This window comes from Squalius cephalus (assembly GCF_949319135.1).
Source record: "Squalius cephalus genome assembly, chromosome: 10".
In the NCBI taxonomy this organism is placed as follows: Eukaryota; Metazoa; Chordata; class Actinopteri; order Cypriniformes; family Leuciscidae; genus Squalius; species Squalius cephalus.
The window spans coordinates 18,969,396-18,989,578 of NC_137131.1; the positions used below are offsets into that span (position 1 = coordinate 18,969,396).

Here is a 20,183-nt window from a genome sequence, read left to right on the forward strand (position 1 = left end):
TAATTTAGAATAAATGTACAGCCTTGTTGCCAATTTTGACATAGCCTATCGTTTTTTAAAAATATATATTTTACATTTAATAAAGTGTCTACTTGTTTTATAACCTATAAAGTCCTATAGAAAATACACGAAAAATACAATCTTATGTCAGATTTACATAATAGTCTATAATTCACAGAATTGAACATTTTTCTGATGACCCAATTTTGTAACACTATTCGTGGAAAGTGACTTAAACCTTTAACAGTTCAAGTATAACATACTGGGTTTGGTTGCTTAGTAACTTCAGAAAACCGGTCAGGTGTTTCGCGCGTAAATCCTCCCGTAAACTTTAGCTCCGCCCCCACACACTTCCTCTATTTGACAGCATATATATGTGTTTATTACAGACATTTCTCATTCATATCGCACGCATGGACATAGTACAAGCTTTGACGTTTTTTAAAATGACAGCTTTGGTTTGAGGTATGTATCAGCCTGTGAATGTGTCTTTGTGTGGGGTTTAAATGTGACGGATATGCAGTGTAGAGAACTGGTGCAGACTGGTTGATTCTGCTGCTGTGCGCGCGGCACTGAATGTACCATAATAATGAGATGAGCGGGGACCCTTACATGTTCATTAAGCCCTCTCGGGTAAATGATTAGTAAATTGTCCTTTTGTACCGATACTTTTTCCGCTTTAACACAACAGTCTCATCAGACCTCCAATGGTTTCCTGCCTGAGCGGCGTTAATCTGCACAGAACCACGAAGACGTGACAGGACACCGGATTGCGTTCATAGGGAATATTTCCAGCCCGTCCCTGTAAATCGCGTTCTGCTCGCAGTTTACGTGTCATTGGAAAATAAAGCCATTGTCGTTTACATATCGTGACCCGGTATAGAAACACAATGGCGTGACGTCTCCCATGCGAACGGACAGTCACCATTACAGCAAGGACAAGTGGATGAAATGTTTCAGATTCTCAGGAATTAAAGTGGTGATGGATGACGTTTGATGACGTTTATATGAGACAGTAAGTATAAACGTTATGTTAAGCATACATTTCTGAAATATTACAATTAGTCGAGTATCTTGTCTTAAGGTTGTGTTAGTGAAGGTTGTCAGAGTAGTTCATAGCACATAAAGCAAGATGTTTTGGACACTTTTGGTTGAGACTCAACAAATTGTACAGTTGCTCAGGCTAATATTACATTAAATGGATTTCAGGTCTCTTATAAGAAGTTACCATGCACAAACTCTACATAATACACATTACATAATTTGTTTTATTATATTGTACACTTATTTTTGCCAAATGCCAAAAGGTTATCCAGCAGGACTACAGTGTGCTTGACACAGCAAATGTTGTCAAGTCAGTTTTAATTAAAAAAAAGTGTGAATTTATCCTGTTTAGATTTACTAGTTCCTTTTGATATCTTTTTGAGACATAGGCCTATTTGTTGATATCAAATTGAAGATATTCATAATTTTTGAATGAACTTGATTCTATTCTAGATTAACTGACTTTGATTTCTTACACTTGACTTGGCAGATGTGAACATAATAGTCACTTTAAGTGTCAGCCTTTCATCCTTTTTTCTACACATATGCATACACACTATGTTTGCTTCTATTTAATTACCACATAAGCCTTTTTGGTGTGGGTCATATTTAGCGTTAAATACATTAAATACATAAGCTACACTATTGCACAACACTTTATTTTAACTCACTGAACTACAGCAACCTCTACGTGTGTTTGTGTGTGTGTATATATATATATATATATATATATATATAGGTCATAAATGGTTACTCCAACACTGAAATTTGCAGGATAACATGAAAAGACATGATTGGTTAGTAGCATTGTCATTTAAAAAAAGCAAATGAAAATATCAGCGGCAGCCATGACCTAGTTACGGGGTAAAAGCTCAGACGAAGGTTAAATAAGGCTAGCCTTTATGGTAATTGTGTTTTTGGTGGTTTAGGGTTGTGTTACCTTCTTATCACCATAGACTGGTAAAAATTAGTGAAAGCCCTCAATTAGTTATGCATTTCTGATTTATTAGTCCAAATCTATTGGCTCATCCAAAGTGATCTATACTGATTGGATAGTAATAAAGAGTAATGTTATATTTTCAAGGAATGTTCTGAAATAAGGAATTATTTTACTATTTTCAAATAAGTAAATTAATTGTTATTTTGGCATATTTTGTTTTAGAAAACAATTAATTCATTTTCAGATGAGAGCATTTGTTTACCTCAAATTGTCTTTAAAAATGTAAATGAGTAATTTCTGTGCTGAATGAATTGGCAAATCGTTCCAAACAGGTTTACTAAACACTCCAACATATCATTGTTTGGACAAACAGGTTGTCTCATCCTGAACTCAGAATATTGGTTAATATAATCAATCACAGTTGTTTTGTAGGTGCCACAGAACCTTTAGCCTTATGCTTTTGGGAAGTCAACTTACAATAAGTAATTTCTATTTAATTGTTGTGGTTAAGGTTAGAGTATGTAAAGTTCACTGGTGTGTTGATCATGTTGAGTGATGAGAGTAGTTAAGGAAATTGACAATTGCTTGTTGGATCTGTACCAGTGATAAGTATATAGCCTATTACATTTCCTGTCTGAATGCAAGTATAGTGATGGCTACAATAGTCTGATATATAATAGTCTTATATATAATATATTACTGCATTTCTGCTGTGGAGCAGAAAAGGCCTATTGTAGACTCTTCAAAAAACAAAAACAATTTAAAAGAAGCAAAAAACAAAAAAACAAGCCTTCTTAACTTCTCAGCTCATAGGGTTAGCGTGCGTAACCTTCCAGCTGTAGATCTTGGGAACTGGTGTATAGCAACTTATTTTGGGTAAGCAGTGGGAAAAGCAATTCTCAGATGTTCTCTGAAGTCTTGTTGAGCCCTACTTTGCCAGTCTTTGAGCATTAAATTTATTAGGTGACTCAATATTTTTCACAGTCTCACTGGTGGCTGTGCTCTTAATTTCTACTTTATTTGATATACTTATAAGGATTGACTCTACAGATGTTCACACTTGTAAAATGTCAAATCTGCCAAAATAGATCAACATGTTAGAATATCCAGCCAGAATTTGGGTTTTTTATGCGAATACACTGTATCTCTATGCTGTCATGTAATATGCATCAGTACATAATTATGTTGTGCCTTTTGAGAAATCATGAGTGTTTTTGTTAACCCAAGGCAACACACGAAATAAAGTAATAATTGTTGTTTACGGCAATCTGACTTGACTAAATAAGCGATTGTGTAATTGCACTAAATTAGAGACTAATTAGAGGAAAATACATGGTGAGGACTTCTGCATTTACAGCTAACTGAAGCTTGGACTGGATTGCACCCCTTTAAAGATGTTCATCTGTGACACACACTGAATTTGCATGTTAATTGACTGAAATAAAAAATAAAATGTATTTTAAACTTAAACAGTTTTCTTATCCTTCTTAAATTCTTACATATTCCTTACAGTTGACATGTTGACATCAAAGCCTGTGTAAGGCTTGAACGAAAGATCTGTAGGACAGGCAAAGCCCAAGAACAAAGTGCTTGTGACTTGAATAGTTGGTGTGATGAATGGAAGGAATGTGATTGTCTTGTGAAGCAAGTCTAGACTTTGTTTTATTAGTAGACCATAGAGGCTGTAAATTAAGTGCTTAAGGCCTCATGGTAGAAAAATTAAAAGTTTTAAGTAATACTACATGTAATCTGATAACATTGTTTCAATGAGAATAACTCAATCATCCAGCAATGAATTCATCTTACTCAAAACATTGACATTTATAATTTATATAAATAACAGCCAAGTGAAATACAAGTTAATTAATCATTATGACATTCAGCCAATTGTTTTTTGACAGTGAGAAGGTCATTCGGTTTTGCCTATTGAATGTTTATGGTTAGGCTATGTCTTAGCAATGTGAAAGTCGAGCTCCACTCGTCAATATTACCCCTGCAAAATGCATGTATGTTAGAGCAGTCTTGCAACTTGATATTAAAGACAATATTGTCTTTGGCAAGACTCACCACTGCAGTACTATTGTCTTCATGCAGTACATTATGCACCCACTAAGGCTGATAATCTAATAAGGATGTCTAATGCTGTGCTTTAGTGCCTCAGCACTGATCAAGCTTTGTGCAGAGGAAAGTGATACAGGGCAGAGACACTAGGGTGTCTCCCCAAGCGATGGGACCATTTGTTATCTTTAGTGGTGTATTAGGCCACTCCTTATATTTGTACATTGATTTAATGAAATTTGAGAATGAAACTTATGTTTTGTCAAGCCTGTATTTCACATAGAAATGAGTGTAACATTGAGACACTTGATTTGTTTATTCAAGTCATTATTGTCTTAAAATGTCAAATCATTTGTCCTCTTTGACAAAGCAAGAGTAGTTCAGTTTATAAAATATAATGTTGTGCGACTCCCCCAAAATTACATGTATTAATTAGCCTAATCCATAATATTTGTAAAAAAAAAAAAAGTTTACCTTGAAAAATGTTTTTAATGACTCTTTTAATATTATTTTTATAAATTTTAATAAGTGTATACTTTTTAAATGTTTAATATGTGTATACTCACATTCAAGGTATTCAAAGCCACATTCTAAGAGTTTATAAAATGCTGATTTCATGTGTTTTTAACTAGATTTTTTAAAGATTTGTCATTCATGGAAAGGATTTGTCATTTTCATGGACACTCTTATTTGTCATTGATAATACTATTTACTAAATACTTGTTTTTATGTTTTCATGTAGGAATGTTTACCCTCACAGAAGTTGCCTCTCTAAATGACATCCAGCCAACTTATCGGATACTGAAACCATGGTGGGACGTCTTTATGGATTACCTGGGTGTGGTCATGCTTATGCTGGCCATATTTGCCGGGACCATGCAGTTAACCAAAGATCAGGTGGTTTGTCTTCCTGTTCTGGAATCGCTGGAGGACCGAACCCCTGTGCCCACGGAAAGGACACCAGAGAAAGCTTTTGGCTCAGGGACAGGAGGAGGCCATATGACATTAGCAGCTGCACCTATCGCAAGCAAAGAACAAACCGACAGTGTTGTCCAACACTTCCCACAGTCGTCTGCTGTCAGGCAACCTCAGCCTACGGGTTTACGAACAAATCTGGATTTTCAGCAGTATGTCTTTGTTAATCAGATGTGCTACCATGTTGCCCTCCCATGGTATTCAAAGTACTTTCCATATCTAGCTCTCATTCACACTATTGTTCTTATGGTAAGCAGTAACTTTTGGTTCAAGTATCCAAAGACCAGTTCCAAAATTGAGCATTTTGTGTCTATTTTGGGGAAGTGTTTTGAGTCCCCTTGGACAACCAAGGCATTGTCTGAGACAGCCTGTGAAGACTCAGAAGAGAATAAGCAGAGATTGACGGGAGCCTCCACATTACCAAAGCATTTTTCAACCAGCAGTGAAGAGGGAAGTCCAAATCAGTCCACACCCATGCTTGTAAAATCTAGTATTAAGTTTTCTGCAGAGAAGCCAGTCATCGAAGTTCCAAGCATGACTATACTTGATAAGAAAGATGGAGAGCAAGCTAAAGCACTTTTTGAGAAAGTGAGGAAATTCCGCACACATGTCGAAGATAGTGACTTGATCTACAAACTTTATGTTGCTCAGACTATAATTAAAACTGTCAAATTCATTCTGATTCTGTGTTACACCATGACCTTTGTCACCTCCATTAAATTCGACCATGATTGTGAGCCAGACATTAAGCATTTAACTGGATACTCCAAATTTAAGTGCACCCACAACATGGCTTTCATGTTGAAAAAGCTTCTCGTTAGCTACATTGTCCTCATTTTTGTTTATGGCTTGGTTTGCATTTACACTCTTTTTTGGCTGTTTAGACGGCCTCTTAAGGAGTATTCCTTTGAAAAAGTTAGAGAAGAAAGCAGTTTTAGTGACATCCCAGATGTGAAGAATGACTTTGCTTTCCTCCTTCACATGGTGGACCAGTATGACCAGTTGTACTCAAAACGTTTTGGTGTCTTTCTCTCAGAGGTAAGTGAGAACAAACTGCGGGAAATAAGCTTAAACCACGAGTGGACATTTGAGAAACTACGGCAACACGTGACTCGTAATGCACAGGATAAGCTTGAGCTGCATCTTTTCATGCTCTCAGGTGTTCCTGATGTTGTCTTTGACCTGACTGATTTAGAGGTCCTGAAACTAGAACTCATCCCAGAGGCACGTATCACAGCAAAAATTTCCCAGATGATCAATCTCCATGAGTTGCACTTTTACCACTGCCCCGCCAAAGTCGAACAGACTGCATTCAGTTTCCTCCGCGATCACCTCCGGTGCCTTCACGTCAAGTTTACGGATGTAGCAGAAATTCCCACTTGGGTTTACATGCTGAAGAACCTGAGAGAACTCTACTTGGTGGGAAACTTGAACTCCGAGAATAACAAAATGATAGGATTAGAGTCCCTCAGGGACTTGAGGCATCTAAAGATCCTACATCTGAAGAGCAACCTTACCAAGATCCCAACTAACATTACGGACTTATCACCCCACCTGATCAAACTTGTGGTTCACAACGATGGTACTAAACTCTTGGTGTTAAATAGCTTGAAAAAGATGATGAATCTTGCTGAGCTCGAGCTGCACAATTGTGAGCTGGAGAGGATACCGCATGCAATTTTTAGTTTGACCAACCTGCAGGAGTTGGACTTGAAATCGAACAATATCCGTACCATTGAAGAGGTCATCAGCTTCCAGCACCTCAAAAGGCTTAACTGCCTCAAACTGTGGCACAATAAAATAATTTCCATTCCATTGTCCATAAGTCACGTAAAAAACCTAGAGTTCCTCTATCTGTCACATAACAAACTTGAGACCTTGCCTACCACTCTATTCAATCTTCTCAAACTGAGATACCTGGATGTTAGTAACAACTCCATCGTAGTGATTCCTCCAGAGGTGGGGTTTCTCCAAAATCTACAGCACTTTGCCATCACAGGAAACAAGGTGGAAGTGGTGCCCAAGCAGCTGTTCAAATGCACAAAGTTGCGTAACCTATCCCTTGGACACAACTGCATCACGTCGCTACCAGAGAAAATCGGACAGTTGTTGCAGCTGACTCATCTTGAGCTGAAGGGGAACTGCCTGGATCGCCTACCCGCACAGCTTGGCCAGTGCCGACTCTTGCGCAGAAATGGTCTCATTGTGGAGGACCACCTTTTTGATTCACTGCCCCTAGAGGTCAAAGAGAGCATAAGTCAGGAAATCACTGCTACTTTTGCTAATGGGGTGTGATTGTGAATCAGGAAGAAATGTTTAGACCTAAAGCCCAGTCATGGTTTTCTAAGTGGAACGGAATTAGAGAGCTCAAGAGGCAATGTTTAATACTTCTGTTTATTTTTTTAAGGCTGCTTCTTCTTTTTTTCTTTTTTCTTTTTTTAATTGAAATAAATTTTATCCAGGACTGCTGGCATGAATGGATGTTCCAGGTGTAAAGAATGAGTCCAGTATCAAAGCTTATGTTAACATTTATTATCATTTTCTGCACAGGTCAAAACAAATTGCCAGTAAGCCAATATAAAACTTTTTGGACATTAACTATGCATAGTGCATAGAATTCTTAAGAATTATTAAAATCTTTGAGATTATTATGCCTGTTTGCATGGGTTTTTGTTCTTCTTCTTTATTAGGGGCCAAGCACTGAAAGTGCGTAGGCACCTCTTGAAATCATTGGCGTTCTTCTTATTCTTCTTCTTTTGTTTCTTCTTCTTCCGTATTGAAGTCCATGGCAGCCCATAGAACCACTTGCGGGAAAGTTATGAAATTTGGCACACTGTGGACAATCGGAACGTTCACCATAGCAAATTTGGAGTCTCTAACTCAATCCCTGTAGCGCCACCAACTGTCCAAAGTTGCACTCATGTTTATGCTAATAACTTTTGAACCTTAATGGCTAGAAACAAAAAAACAAAAACAAAAAAAAAATTAAAATTCCCCCTCTGATTCCTTGGCTGAAGCTGATTCAATTGCACCCTATGACGTCATTTTCCGTCACTTAAATCTTTCCGCCATTTGGAATTTTTTGATAAACATACTTCTTCGAACTCGTCTTAGACGGTTTCTCCGATTTTCACAAAAATGTAATCAGATCATCTTTAGACCATGCCGACAAAAAATTATGGAATTCAAGTTGATTCGTCAAACCGTTCTCGAATACCGCGCAAACAAATTTTATGTAGCGCTTGCAAAAACAGACTTAAGGCTGTATCTCTGCAATTCTTTAACCCATTCAGACCAAACTTGGTACAAGTCATCACAAGCATGACTACATGCTGTGTTTCGGCACAGCGCCACCTACTGGTCCGGCGATACGAAAAATGGCTATATGATATCCAATTTTCCCATATCGACCATTTTAGGTGTTGGCCATTTTGAATTTTGTACCAAAATGCTGTATTTTATGAATGCATGAACGTATCGTTACGAAACTCCGTTTGGGTCATCAATACGATGCACTGAAGGAGCCTGATAAGTTTTGAACCAACACCACCTAGTGGCAAAAAATATGTTTCAAATGCTTATAACTCTGGGTGTGCTTGACTTATTTTCACGGTACTCATCTCATTAGGTTCCTGAATCCTTTCCGAGTTCAACAATACCAAACATGCTAGGTTTGGCATTAATGTTTATGTAACGTTGTGATTGAGCGCTTAAAAAACATTTGCCAATATCTTCGAAACCGTTAGACAAATCGAGACGAAACCACTGTAGGAAGTTCAGAAAATAGGTCGTTGGCTATACGCTAATGCCCATATGACAAAATATCAATAGTAAGTGGAAAGAAAATACAAACAAAATCAGGTGTGGGTCATTTTTTATGTATTTATATATATAAATATCTATAACTCCAATTTGACACACGTGTATGGGCTCACTCTGAAGACACATGAAAAAAATTGTGGGATTGTGCCTCTTGTTGGCGCTATTATAGAACAAAACAAGGAAATTGCCATTAATTACAATATAATATCATGATATTAAATGCTACACTTTACGAAATACATTGTTATCCCATTACGAAACACGGTATGTTTCTTCGGCACCATGCCTTGAAGGTACTCAAAAAGTTTTGGGGCAGCGCCACCTTGTGGTAAAAAGTTATAACAAAATTTCCAAAAATGCTATTAACTTTTGAATAATTTTGCCTATTGTATTAGGCAAAAATTTGCCTAATCTATTAATTTCTTAATAGATTCCCTGGGTTATGCCAAAAACATAGATACCAATTTTGGCATAGTAAGCCAAACTTCCTGTCCGCCATCTTTATTTTCTTTTAAAACATACTTTTTCAAACTTCTCCTAGACCGTTTGTCCAATTTTCACCAAAATCGAATCTTATCATCTCCAGACCGGGCCAACAAAATAATATGGATTTCGTGTCGATTGACAAATCAGTTTTTGTATACCGCAGCAGCAAAGTTGAGGTATGATGCCAAAATTACTATTCAGGCTTTATCTTTGCAATGCCTTGACATATTGACACCAAACTTTGTATGTGTCATTTTCACCTCACTCTGACCAGACCACATCACGTAACTGCGCCGCCTATTGGCCAAAAGTGATAAACCGTTAAATCATATTTTTAATTACTGTATATATGATTATTCAGCTATTTTGCCTAAAATCATCTTTAAATGTTTAAATTGCTCATTGTTGCAGTTGGTCTGACACTCCCTGCCATGTTGGCATGTCTTATCGTCTTCTTGTGCTTGGCCCCGATAATTGCTGCTTGCAGCTATATTTATTATTATTTTTATTATTTGCCCATGTTACAGTGTAGATATAATTCAGGTCTTTTTTTTTCTGTTACTTTCCATTAGCATTTATGTTAATTGTTTTCACCAGCTGTTCACCAGCTGTTCACACAGTCTGCATCACATGCATTGTGCATTGTGGTGCCATTAACGATTGTATACATTGTTTGGAAGAACCCAGAACAACTGACATTTATTACAAAGTTAATCACAACTACTGTATTTGAGTATAAGTGGTAAAAGAGTCTACCTGGAATTCCTCAAAAATAAATTCTTATTTGAATTTAGTGAAAAGTGCATTAAAGTAATTTAAGATGAGGACTGAATGTTTGCGTTGATACAAAATTATCATATCCATCTAGCTTGATCAAACTGTATATTTTATACTTTAGTTACAGTCTGTTCCATCTTTCTGTAATGAGTTTGTGTCCACCTATTCAATTACTATAAACAAACTATTTTGAACTGTAATAACAGTGTTCAGCATTGAAAATGTATCGATGCTTTTGCAGCAACATGTAATTTGGATTTGATGATGTACAAACTAATGGTAATAATGTGCATTGCAATGCAAGTCTTGACAACAAAATAGTCTTGTCCTGCTAACATCATCTTTTTATGTGGCTTAGAGAAGTAATGCATAAGTTACAGTGACCTCATTTGACTTGTGCATGTTTTGTATATAACACTATATTATGATGGGACAGACCTGTAATGTGTACACTGCATGGTCCTTGCTGCTCTAAAACTCCCAATAGACATAGTTGTAAACATGCCCTGATATATATTCTAAAATCATATCTTAGTCAGTAAATGTGTACAACTACCATCTGCTTAACTGTTAGCCCTTACTGGCTAGTAAAAGTAACGGAAATGCTTGCATTGTGTGAATCAGTGTTTTAAGTTACCTTGCAATTGACATTATCTGTGCTGTGAATGCCCATGCAGTCAGCTTTTGAGGTAAATGCACAAAAAGGTGACTTGGCAGATGTTAGTTACCGATATTCACTCCAGTGATTGGATTTCCTATCCTGAACCTTCGTTGATTTGTTAAAGTTTTCTTGATTGAAATGATTGAAACATGGTCAAGATATAAAGGGATAGTTCAATCAAAAATAAATATGGTCATCATTTACTCACCTTAATGTCCTGCAGACAACCTATATGACTATTTATTCTGTGGAACATAAAAAGTAGTTGAAAGTTGTTTGGACCCTTTGAGTTGTTTCGACATGAGGGTAAATGATGACATAATTTTATTTTTTTGGTAAACTATACCTTTAAGAAAACAAGCTATTATAACTAAAATGGTTTCACTGTTGCACCCAAATATTCCTTAACCATTTTCTATTTTTAAGCCATTAATTTGTGAAGAGGAGGTGCAACTATGTGCTCAATCTGTTGAAACAAAATTTATTGATGTACAAAATGTTGACAACAGAGTAAGTGATGTTTGCTTCAAGCCATTCAGTTAATGAAATATTTCAATTGATATTAACATGAATTGAATAATTTGGAATAAAGTTCATTGTGTTTTCCTTATTTTAAAACCAAACCAAACCAAAAGGAGTTCAAAAGGACACAAACTTCACATTTTTATTTTTTGTCCTATTCACATTTCAAAGAAGACTTGTCCAGTTTTGTGGAATTATTCTTCCCACACTGTGTTATATTTGTCCCTTTGAAATGCTGCAGGGTCTGATCTGTAATTGGTATCTTTTTGACCCCTCAAGAATCTTCAGACTTGTTGATGTCTTGCTAGATGAGGCTTGAAAATCATTTTTGATACATGTGTGACTAACAATAATCATAACCACATGTGAATCTAAAGATGGGTTTCAATGTTTTGCGCGAGTTGAAATTAGATTACTTTGTAGGTTTTGTGAAATGTAACTATGTTGCACTGTTAAAATGGTTCTGTTTGATATTTTGAATGAAAGATTGTTTTCATTTATGTAGAGATTTATGTATGTTCCATTTCTATAGCCTACAAAAAGTTTAACTTTGAAATACCTGATTTGTGTCCATCCAGGTACACTTATTGTTCATTCCAACTGAGTACTTATTTTCAGAATGCAGGCAATTTTGTTTTTATTTTTCAGAAGCTACTTTACGCTACTCTTCAGCCTTGAATGTAGCCTGATACTGCATCCCTTCATGGTTTAGCCTTTCTGTTTTTGATGGAAAGGAGAGTGAAGTTAGTCTGCTTTGCTCCTAATCAGAGATGTTTTGTTTTAAAGGACGTTCAATTTGCAACTTGCAATTTTTAATATAATAAATATATTGAAAATAAATACATTGGTGTCTGTGCTGTTTGAAACATTTAAATTTGAATTACAGCTTAAAGAAAGTAAAACCCATATGTATACGAGGAGGTAAAGCCAAGACCCAAAGTTAAAACTTTCTAATAAATACAGGACCTCACTATCAAAACATACAGGAATGCCCCCCCCCCCCCCAATTCAGTTAGGTTTATCTTTGTGGGGGACTCTACATAGGCATAATGATTTTTATAATGTACAAACTGCATATTCTATAAAACTTTTTTGTATGTTTACATTTTCAAATAAGCATAATTTGGGTTATTTAGGTTAGGCCACCTACAGGTTAAACAAATATATGGTCTTCGACAATTCAGCCGAATCCTTGTACAGTCGTTAAGCTCCCTCTAGAGGTGAATAACAATAACGTCTTTGTTACAAACATTGTTTTGTTGCTCTTTGCAAAAATAAGCAATATTTGATAACAAGATGAATACTATTTTATATTATGATATATGAATTAATTCGTAACTATATTTATTCATGAATATATTTTTGTGAATAATCTAGAAAGCAGAGGCTAATAGCCTACCACAACAGGGCGGAATTTGGTGGGCCTGAAGTTCTCGAATTGGTTATGTACCTTATAACAGCAATTCTCACATTTAACTGTTTTGTTACTCTGTGATGGGTCTAAATTATTGTCCAGCGTCTAGCGAGGGGGAGCTAGATTTAGGCTAAGCGCCAGATACGGTCTTGTCACGAGGTAATAGTAACCTTTCACCGCGCTGCTCAGGTGTGTTAACTGTCTGGAAACGTCCTGTATTTAATAATTTTATAGATATTTCTCTGGCAGTTTTACACTTATAAATTCTATTTTACCTTTATTATATTGCAAGTCTGTATCAATCCGTGCATTTAGAAGATTAAAATGGCATGTTTTATAAAATGTCTTAGTGAGACTAAAGCAGCAACGATTTGAATGAGGCAGTCTCAAATCTGTTTGTGAACGACAAGCGCCCTCTAGAGGAAGACAACTTGAAATGGTTATGAAGTAGTTGTTGCCAAAAAACAGCCTCGAAGCTGCCTGACACTGTTGTTTAGTTTGTTTCCAGGGGAAAATGATTTCAGTGACACCTGCTTTAATTTAGCGCAGTAGGACTGATTGACCCTCGTTTATGTGGTAAGTGTGCATTTGAAAATAACGTTGCTTTCGTTAAAAATAAAATAATTATAAATAATTGAAACGAAAGGATTCGTACGTTTTAAATTGGGACCGGGCTCAGTATTTACGGCAACTTGCACATGTATTTAGAACTTTAACTAAGATATTTGTATTTAATTACTAAACGTGATGAGTTTCAAATCGACTGTATGCCTGGAGTTGGCCAAGAAACACAATGTAACATTTCACACACACCACAAAACAGCAGTAATGGTGCAAAATGCATTGGCCAGTTTCAGTTGATCTGACAAGTAAATCTTTATCAGAGGACCCAAACACAAGGGCAAAATTCACACAAGGCCCATTCAAAATCTGAATCTTACGGAAGTTTTTAAATGTTTTTTAAAATAACATTGAATTAAAAGCTTACATTTTGGAGGTAACACACTCCCCTGCTTAGGCTAATTGACAGTAGCAGTCAGCTAATATGCTGTGTCTTCCTGCTGGTAATAATCTATATTTAAGCAGGGCATTAATTATGACGTTATGCAATTTGTTTTAAAGGACTTAAGATAAAGAAGATATGTTCCCGGCCTCAGCTGAAAATCCAGGTAATTACATAAATCTCTCACTCTTATGTTGCTATAATGTATACAGTTGTCTCGTATTTATTGTTTCTGAATGAGGTACATTCTCGAATAATCACTTTCACTTGTCAAATGTCCAGGGAAATGCTACAGTCAGACATTATTTGGATCGTTTGCATCCTCTGAGTCCTTTGAGACCAATAGCTCTGACAGGTAAGAACTGTCAGAAGATCTTCCTTGTGCTTTTCATAGCAGGCAATAGAAATCGCTTTCCTATATAAACTGTTGAAGATCTTAAAAAAAAAATGCTTAAAAAATTATAAACAAAAAGGTTTGAAAAACTAAATAAAATAAATAAATACAAAAAATTATATTGAAGTTGAAATTTTAAATTAAACATTTTAAATTTATATAGATATATAGTAAAAAAAAACCACATATATATATATAAATATATATATATATATATATATATATATGCATATTGTAATGTGCTACCATTTGTTTTGTCCTCAGATATGGTGCCTATGAGTCTTTTGAACAAAGGGCATTGAGCACTGAAGTTGCAGATAGCGTTTTTGATCATTCTAATGGAGGGTACAGTGACTCCTGTTCATCCACCTGGAATGCAGACCTCTTGTCAAACTGGGAAAGGCCCTATGCCATGTCTTCCCAGAGGTCCAGGTCTCCATTCTCAGACAGCGATAGAGAGAGTCAATACTTCAATTCCAATCTCTCTGATTCCTCCAGCCTGTACTCTCCCTCACACTCTCGGCCTGCGCCGATTGGCTCACGGGGCAGAGACATGCACCCATACGTGCACAGAAACTACCGGGGAAGAGGTGCTGTTGTACCTGAGGCTGAAGGACAAGGTGTAAGGGTACGTCTGGTATCTAGTTTATCATTTGAACAAAATCAATGACATTTAGTGTTGAATTGGGTACTATACGGTTATCCTGACCACACGTGACCACAACCGTTCTTGGTTGGTCGTAACCCCAGTGACGGGTAGGTCATCACATGTGGTCCGGATAACCGTATAGTACCTTGAATTGTCTCTTCTCTTCTGCAGTGCTCAAGTCTGAACCCATCTATTTGCATAGAGAGATACCACTCAACATCAGCTGCTCTAGTGTTTCGAGGGACCAAGAGGAAGATGATGGAACCAGTGCCTCCTTGCAAGTTGGTTAAAAAAAAAAAGAGGATTGTCAAAGCAGGTCCCAGCATCAGCAGCATTGTGGGTATGTGATGTGCTGCTTTGATAGACCAAACATGGTTTAAAAAATGGCAAAACAAAGTTTCCACTGCTAAATTGTTGCACGTTCTTTTACTGTAATTTTCAAAAATGCTGCTCTGCATTGATGCTTATGATGCTTTACTTTGTTTACTTTTCTTAGGACCACACATTTCAAAGGTAAGAATCTACAATCAAAGGTGCATTATAGAATCAGTCCTGTGATACTACAGTTTTTATTTTCCACAGGACCGTTGCTTTTCTTCCAATAGCAAGGAAACAACTGGAGAGCATGGTATATAACAGCTTTAATATTTTCATTGTTTATTATTTTGGGGGGGAAAAGTTGTATTTAACACCATAACTGAATGCAAGCATGGGTTAATATTTGTGTGCAGACCTTGGCAAAAAAGTTCGAACCAGAGAGAAGCGCAGAAGACGACGAGAGAAGAATCATGAAAAATATGGAGATAAGCACAGGTGAACACTGACATTTCTAGTGAGGCATCACTTGTTTTTAAACCACATCTACATTCATTGGTTGTATATTAATTAAATTATTTAAATATAAAAATATTAAAACAAATATTTATTATTTGAGGTAGTAATTGAGAATTGCTGCTGTATTCCTTTTAGAGGCAGTGAAATGTTGAATTGTGACATCTGTAGAAAGGCTAAAGAATTTAAATTCACTTGCTAATACAAAATAGTTCAAATTGTACATTTACATTAGTAGTTGTACAAATACATTAAATGTCAAGGTAAATGCAAATTTATGTCAGCTTAGTGTTCACAATGTGTTTTTTTAGGTGGGCTTTTACATGTGCTTTTTGTAAATTCCACACGTTTGAAGACAAAGACATTGAGAAACACTTTGAAAGCACGTATCACAGAGAGACTCTTGACTATATAAGACGGCAAGCCAAATTTGATGACAAGGTCATACATTTTTTGCATGTAAGACTTTTAAAATGTTCTTTTTTTAATTGTTTGAGGTTTTTGTATGGATTTGTATTATAGTTGTTGATGTACATTTACCCTGTTTTAATATTGCACAGGATTGCATGGTTCACAAATTTCATAAAACTGTTTCTACTCTACACAAACTAAAGTTTTCCTGTGGACGAAGCAAAGATGAGTGGGTGAAAATAATGGAAGGTATGATGTAACGTTACAAATACACATAATATGAATTGAATAAATACATTGTATTATATTGTTAAATATATTGCAACGCATACAGGTATTTTCCCCCACTTAATGGAAATAGGCTTTATTAGCCTACACAACTACAAAGATGATTATTAACACTTTATTCAAACTTCATAATCTTACAGGGGTGACAGAAGATGATTACATGAGAAGGATGGAGGTGGTTTACTGTGTTGCATGTGACAGTCATATTCCTGTGGTTTTCAGCTCTGTACAGCAACATCTTCATTCACTTACTCACCTCAAGAGCAAAATGGTAAGGTATCTTTGTTCTGTCTCTTCTAAATTTCCCAAACCTTAATGTTTATTCATATATATGCATATACTGTTGCATTCTCCTCTTGTGTTTTTGACCCACCCGAGCTACCGTTTGCGCACCAATCCTCTGCATGCTTTCATTTAGTTTCAAAATGGATGGTATCTAACGAAAAAAATAACATTGACACACTCTTGGGCAAAAAACAACAACAACAAAAAAAGCTTTTGATTGTCTTAACCACAAATTATTGTTCAGGAAATTAGCTAAATTTAAGCAAATCCACAACTTGAAAAGCAATTACATCAAAGACAGAATAAAGTTTTTTGGCAGAATATGGGAAGTTGTGTGTGGAGTGATGAATCACAATGAAACACGAGTTGCATTATGATGTTCTAGAGCGATGTCTTCAAAAATCTGCTGAGAAATATTATAATAAATGTATCTCTACCACAGTAAAGCATGGAGGAAAATATCACAAGTTATATCTGGTGTCTGAATAATTTTTGGTTTGACTGTATATTTGTATATTTATATTATTATTTTAATATATTTATTTATTTTAGAGCTGCACGATTCTGGTTAAGTTGTGAATCACTTTTTTATTTGTTTAAAATAGAGATCACGATTCTGAACATACAACTAAACAAAACGTAATTTACTAGAGGTTCTGACAAAATAGTAATTGCCGCAGTCTATTTTAAAAATATTTAATTTGAATGAATAATTAATTAAATCGATTGCTTAAAAAATAGTTCAATGACTCACTCATAAACACTTCATCTGTTTAATTATTGGATGAATCAGATTTTAATGTTTCTGCTCCATTCACGAGTAACATTGGTTTTGCTGTTTCACAGAACTGAATATAGTGTTCTGAATATACTGTTGGTCTAGTGTTAGCTATAGTAACAGGACAGTTTTGAGTGTCATTGTTTGTCTTGAGCTGGTGTGCTATTGGTGGCTAACAACAAACATTTGCTTGTATACTGTTGTGCACTGTATGTTCTTTTTTTGTTCTCCTTGTTGTTTGTTCGTCGTCTTCGCATTGTTTTGCGTATCATTTTGCTTCGCTTCAGTTATGATAAAGGGACATAGACTCTTGCATTGCATTTTTGTGCATTTTGGGGCAGAGCAATGAAGTGAGGGGTGTGTTTGTTTGGGTTGTATATATTATAATAGCGTATATATCTTGTTTATCATGTTTTTCCCCCCTCAAAGGCTTACAAGGAGCAGTTAAAAAGAGACAGCGTGGTCACAGCCAAAGCCATAATAAATAATGATAATGTGAAAGTGCGCTATGAGAGGTACATGAAGGTAACAACATTTGTGGCATGTTGAAACACAAAATAAGGTTTTAATTTTTTTAGAGAATATTTGAAGTTATTTCTCTTCTCTTCTAATTTGACAGGGAGAAGATCCATTTGCAACAGATGCCAAAGACACAAGTTCTGATTCTCAGGACCCCGAGAGATCTGATGAAGCAGAGGAAGACGAAGAGAACAGTGACTCATAAGAATGGATATAAGTAATGAATGGAGAAAAATGAAAATAGGGAAAGGCTCATTCTACGGTAGTTTCTTGTTCTATAACTTCAAATGCTCAGATGAACTTGTAATGTAAAAGGCCTGAGATTAATTTTTCATCATTTTGATTTCATAATTCAGTCCACATTGATTCAAGTGTAGGCTAGTTTTCCTCTCAAAGTGTAGGCATTTTCTTTCTATCTTTAAAAAAAAATTATACTCTTCACAGTGCAGTCTAAGATTAATTTGTACTGTCTCTATAGTATATGCATATTTGGAGTAAAAATATTTTGCCACTGTTCTGAATGCCATTAAACTTTACAGTATTATATTTGAATGCAGGTGTTAGATTGTGTTGCTCCCGATAATTTTTGGGATTGGAAATTTGCCTTTTCACTGTTTGTTCTGAGATTAGATCTGTTGACCATTAAATGTTCACTGTACACCAGATGTGATTGCTGTGAAAATATATTTAACAGCGTGGAGCATTACAACTGCTTAGAGTACTGGAGGTCCCTCTACTGGAGGAAACAAACTAATGGCAGCTCTATAAGCAACTTAAACTTTTTGGAGTGCGTTTTGGGGTCAATTATCACCTCAACTCTCTTTGTTTCAATGATGAAAACATCAGACAGTTTGGAGTGAAATGTACAGGTAGGTGGAACACCAGCTAAGCATTGCTGCCGGGGTCAGCTGCAGGGTCATCAGCTAGGAACCACCATTCACCAACGTTTCGCTCCTTTAATCCTGGAACATCTCCTGGTGGCGGAGCAGTGACAGGGACGTCTCCCTGTCACCCCCTGCAGCTGATAGGTGTTACCCTCTGCGGCTGTTGTCGGGGTTAGTTGTTCTTTCCCAAGCTCTTGTCTTTCCTCCTCAGCCAGAGCCAAAAGCTCCCCTTTTCAGCCTCCTCCGCTAGCTCTTTGGTTGACTTCTTTAGGTTCCCTCCGGTCACTCCTGCGTCCCTCAGAAGGCGTGTGGTTGACAGCCCCACGTTGCCTCTGCATCCAACCACCACTGGACAGATGGTGGTTTTCCTACCAGCCTCCCGGCACTTAGCAGCCAGCTCTGAGTATTTGGTCTTCTTGCGTTCGTAGGCGGCCTCCATCCCCTCCTCCGCTGGTATTGTGAGCTCAATGAGGAGCACAGATTTTGCCTTGCTAGACCATACCACTATGTCGGGGCAGAGAGATGTAGCTGTGATCTCGACCGGGAAACGGAGCTGCCTGTCGAGATCGACTCTCATGTTCCACTCCTGGTCAGGGGAAAACGGCCTAGATGTTTCTCTTGGCCTGAGGTTTCTTCTCCCCCCATCTTCTGTGGCAAAGCTGATGTGGTTGTGGTTCTCTGCTGGTGGTACCCCTTTGCTACCCTGTCGATGCCCCTTTATCACCTCGGCTAGCTTTCTCAGGACCTGGTCGTGGCGCCATCTGTAGCGTCCCTGGGAGAGCATGATCTTACAGCCTGACAAGATGTGCTGGAGGCTTGCGTTTGGGGTATTGCAGAGTGTGCAGCCTTCCTCACTCCCGAACCACTGGTGAAGGTTCCGAGGACAGGGAAGCATGTCGTAGGTTTAGCGGATGAGGAAGCTGAGCCTTGCCTGTGGGATCTTCAACAGGTCTGCCCAGGTGATGTTTCGGTTGACAACTCCCTCCCAGGTTATCCACCTTCCCTGTCGGCCCTGCGACACGGCCTTGATCTTGTAGCGCTCTTCCTCCATGCTTGTCACCTCCGCCACCACCATCTCCTTCCTCTCTTAGTGGTTGGCCTTGGACCAGAACCGTGGCGCTTCTCCCCACCCTAGCCCTGCTCTTCCTGCCTGTACTCTGCCAACAATCTCTTGATGTTGCAGACGACTGACGGCTTGGTCGACCTCAGTTTGGGCGTTCCACTTTCGGCCTGTCAGAACCTTAGGGTTCGCGTTCCTTACAGCCTGCAGACTCTCTCAACTCGAGAACAAGCCTGGTCTTTTCCTGCTTGTAGCCCAAACTGATTGAAGCGGCAGCTGCAGGGTGTTCCTTTTGAAGAGGCCCGTTTCAGAGATAATTTTGAGCAGAGTTGGCATCTCTTCCTTTGTTTGGGCCTAAGCTGTCTTTCCTGAAGCCTTTCCC

The 20,183-nt window shown here is 37.3% G+C and overlaps 2 protein-coding genes across 13 annotated transcripts in view; both read left to right on the top strand.

Moving 5' to 3' along the window:
• Positions 1 to 347: 347 nt before the first annotated feature.
• On the top strand, positions 348 to 7,978 carry lrrc8db (leucine rich repeat containing 8 VRAC subunit Db). Of its 3 annotated transcripts, XM_079883195.1 has the most exons (3): positions 353 to 465; positions 692 to 1,015; positions 4,785 to 7,978. In XM_079883195.1, the coding sequence occupies exon 3, from the start codon at positions 4,787 to 4,789 to the stop codon at positions 7,310 to 7,312; it is 2,526 nt and encodes an 841-aa protein (XP_079739321.1). In that variant the 5' UTR covers positions 353 to 465; positions 692 to 1,015; positions 4,785 to 4,786; the 3' UTR covers positions 7,313 to 7,978. The 3 variants fall into 3 exon arrangements, with proteins under 3 accessions (XP_079739322.1, XP_079739320.1, XP_079739321.1); XM_079883196.1 differs by lacking the exon at positions 692 to 1,015 and having other exon boundaries at positions 348 to 465; positions 4,785 to 7,974; XM_079883194.1 differs by having other exon boundaries at positions 350 to 1,015; positions 4,785 to 7,974.
• A 5,145-nt stretch (positions 7,979 to 13,123) lies between these two features.
• Positions 13,124 to 20,183, top strand: part of znf326 (zinc finger protein 326) — a 355,597-nt gene continuing 348,537 nt past the window's right edge. Inside the window, exons 1-13 of one of the 10 annotated variants that reach the window (XM_079883202.1) lie at positions 13,156 to 13,275; positions 13,822 to 13,868; positions 13,985 to 14,057; positions 14,361 to 14,733; positions 14,917 to 15,085; positions 15,242 to 15,258; positions 15,328 to 15,373; positions 15,477 to 15,558; positions 15,888 to 16,035; positions 16,137 to 16,236; positions 16,416 to 16,546; positions 17,768 to 17,863; positions 17,958 to 18,085. In XM_079883202.1, the coding sequence (XP_079739328.1) occupies positions 13,841 to 13,868; positions 13,985 to 14,057; positions 14,361 to 14,733; positions 14,917 to 15,085; positions 15,242 to 15,258; positions 15,328 to 15,373; positions 15,477 to 15,558; positions 15,888 to 16,035; positions 16,137 to 16,236; positions 16,416 to 16,546; positions 17,768 to 17,863; positions 17,958 to 18,062 (1,368 nt within the window). In that variant the 5' untranslated portion in view covers positions 13,156 to 13,275; positions 13,822 to 13,840 and the 3' untranslated portion in view covers positions 18,063 to 18,085. Of the gene's footprint in view, positions 13,276 to 13,821; positions 13,869 to 13,984; positions 14,058 to 14,360; positions 14,734 to 14,916; positions 15,090 to 15,241; positions 15,259 to 15,311; positions 15,374 to 15,476; positions 15,559 to 15,887; positions 16,036 to 16,136; positions 16,237 to 16,415; positions 16,547 to 17,767; positions 17,864 to 17,957; positions 18,522 to 20,183 lie in introns of those variants that run through there. The other 9 variants (XM_079883200.1, XM_079883201.1, XM_079883206.1 and 6 more) reach the window with 9 other exon arrangements.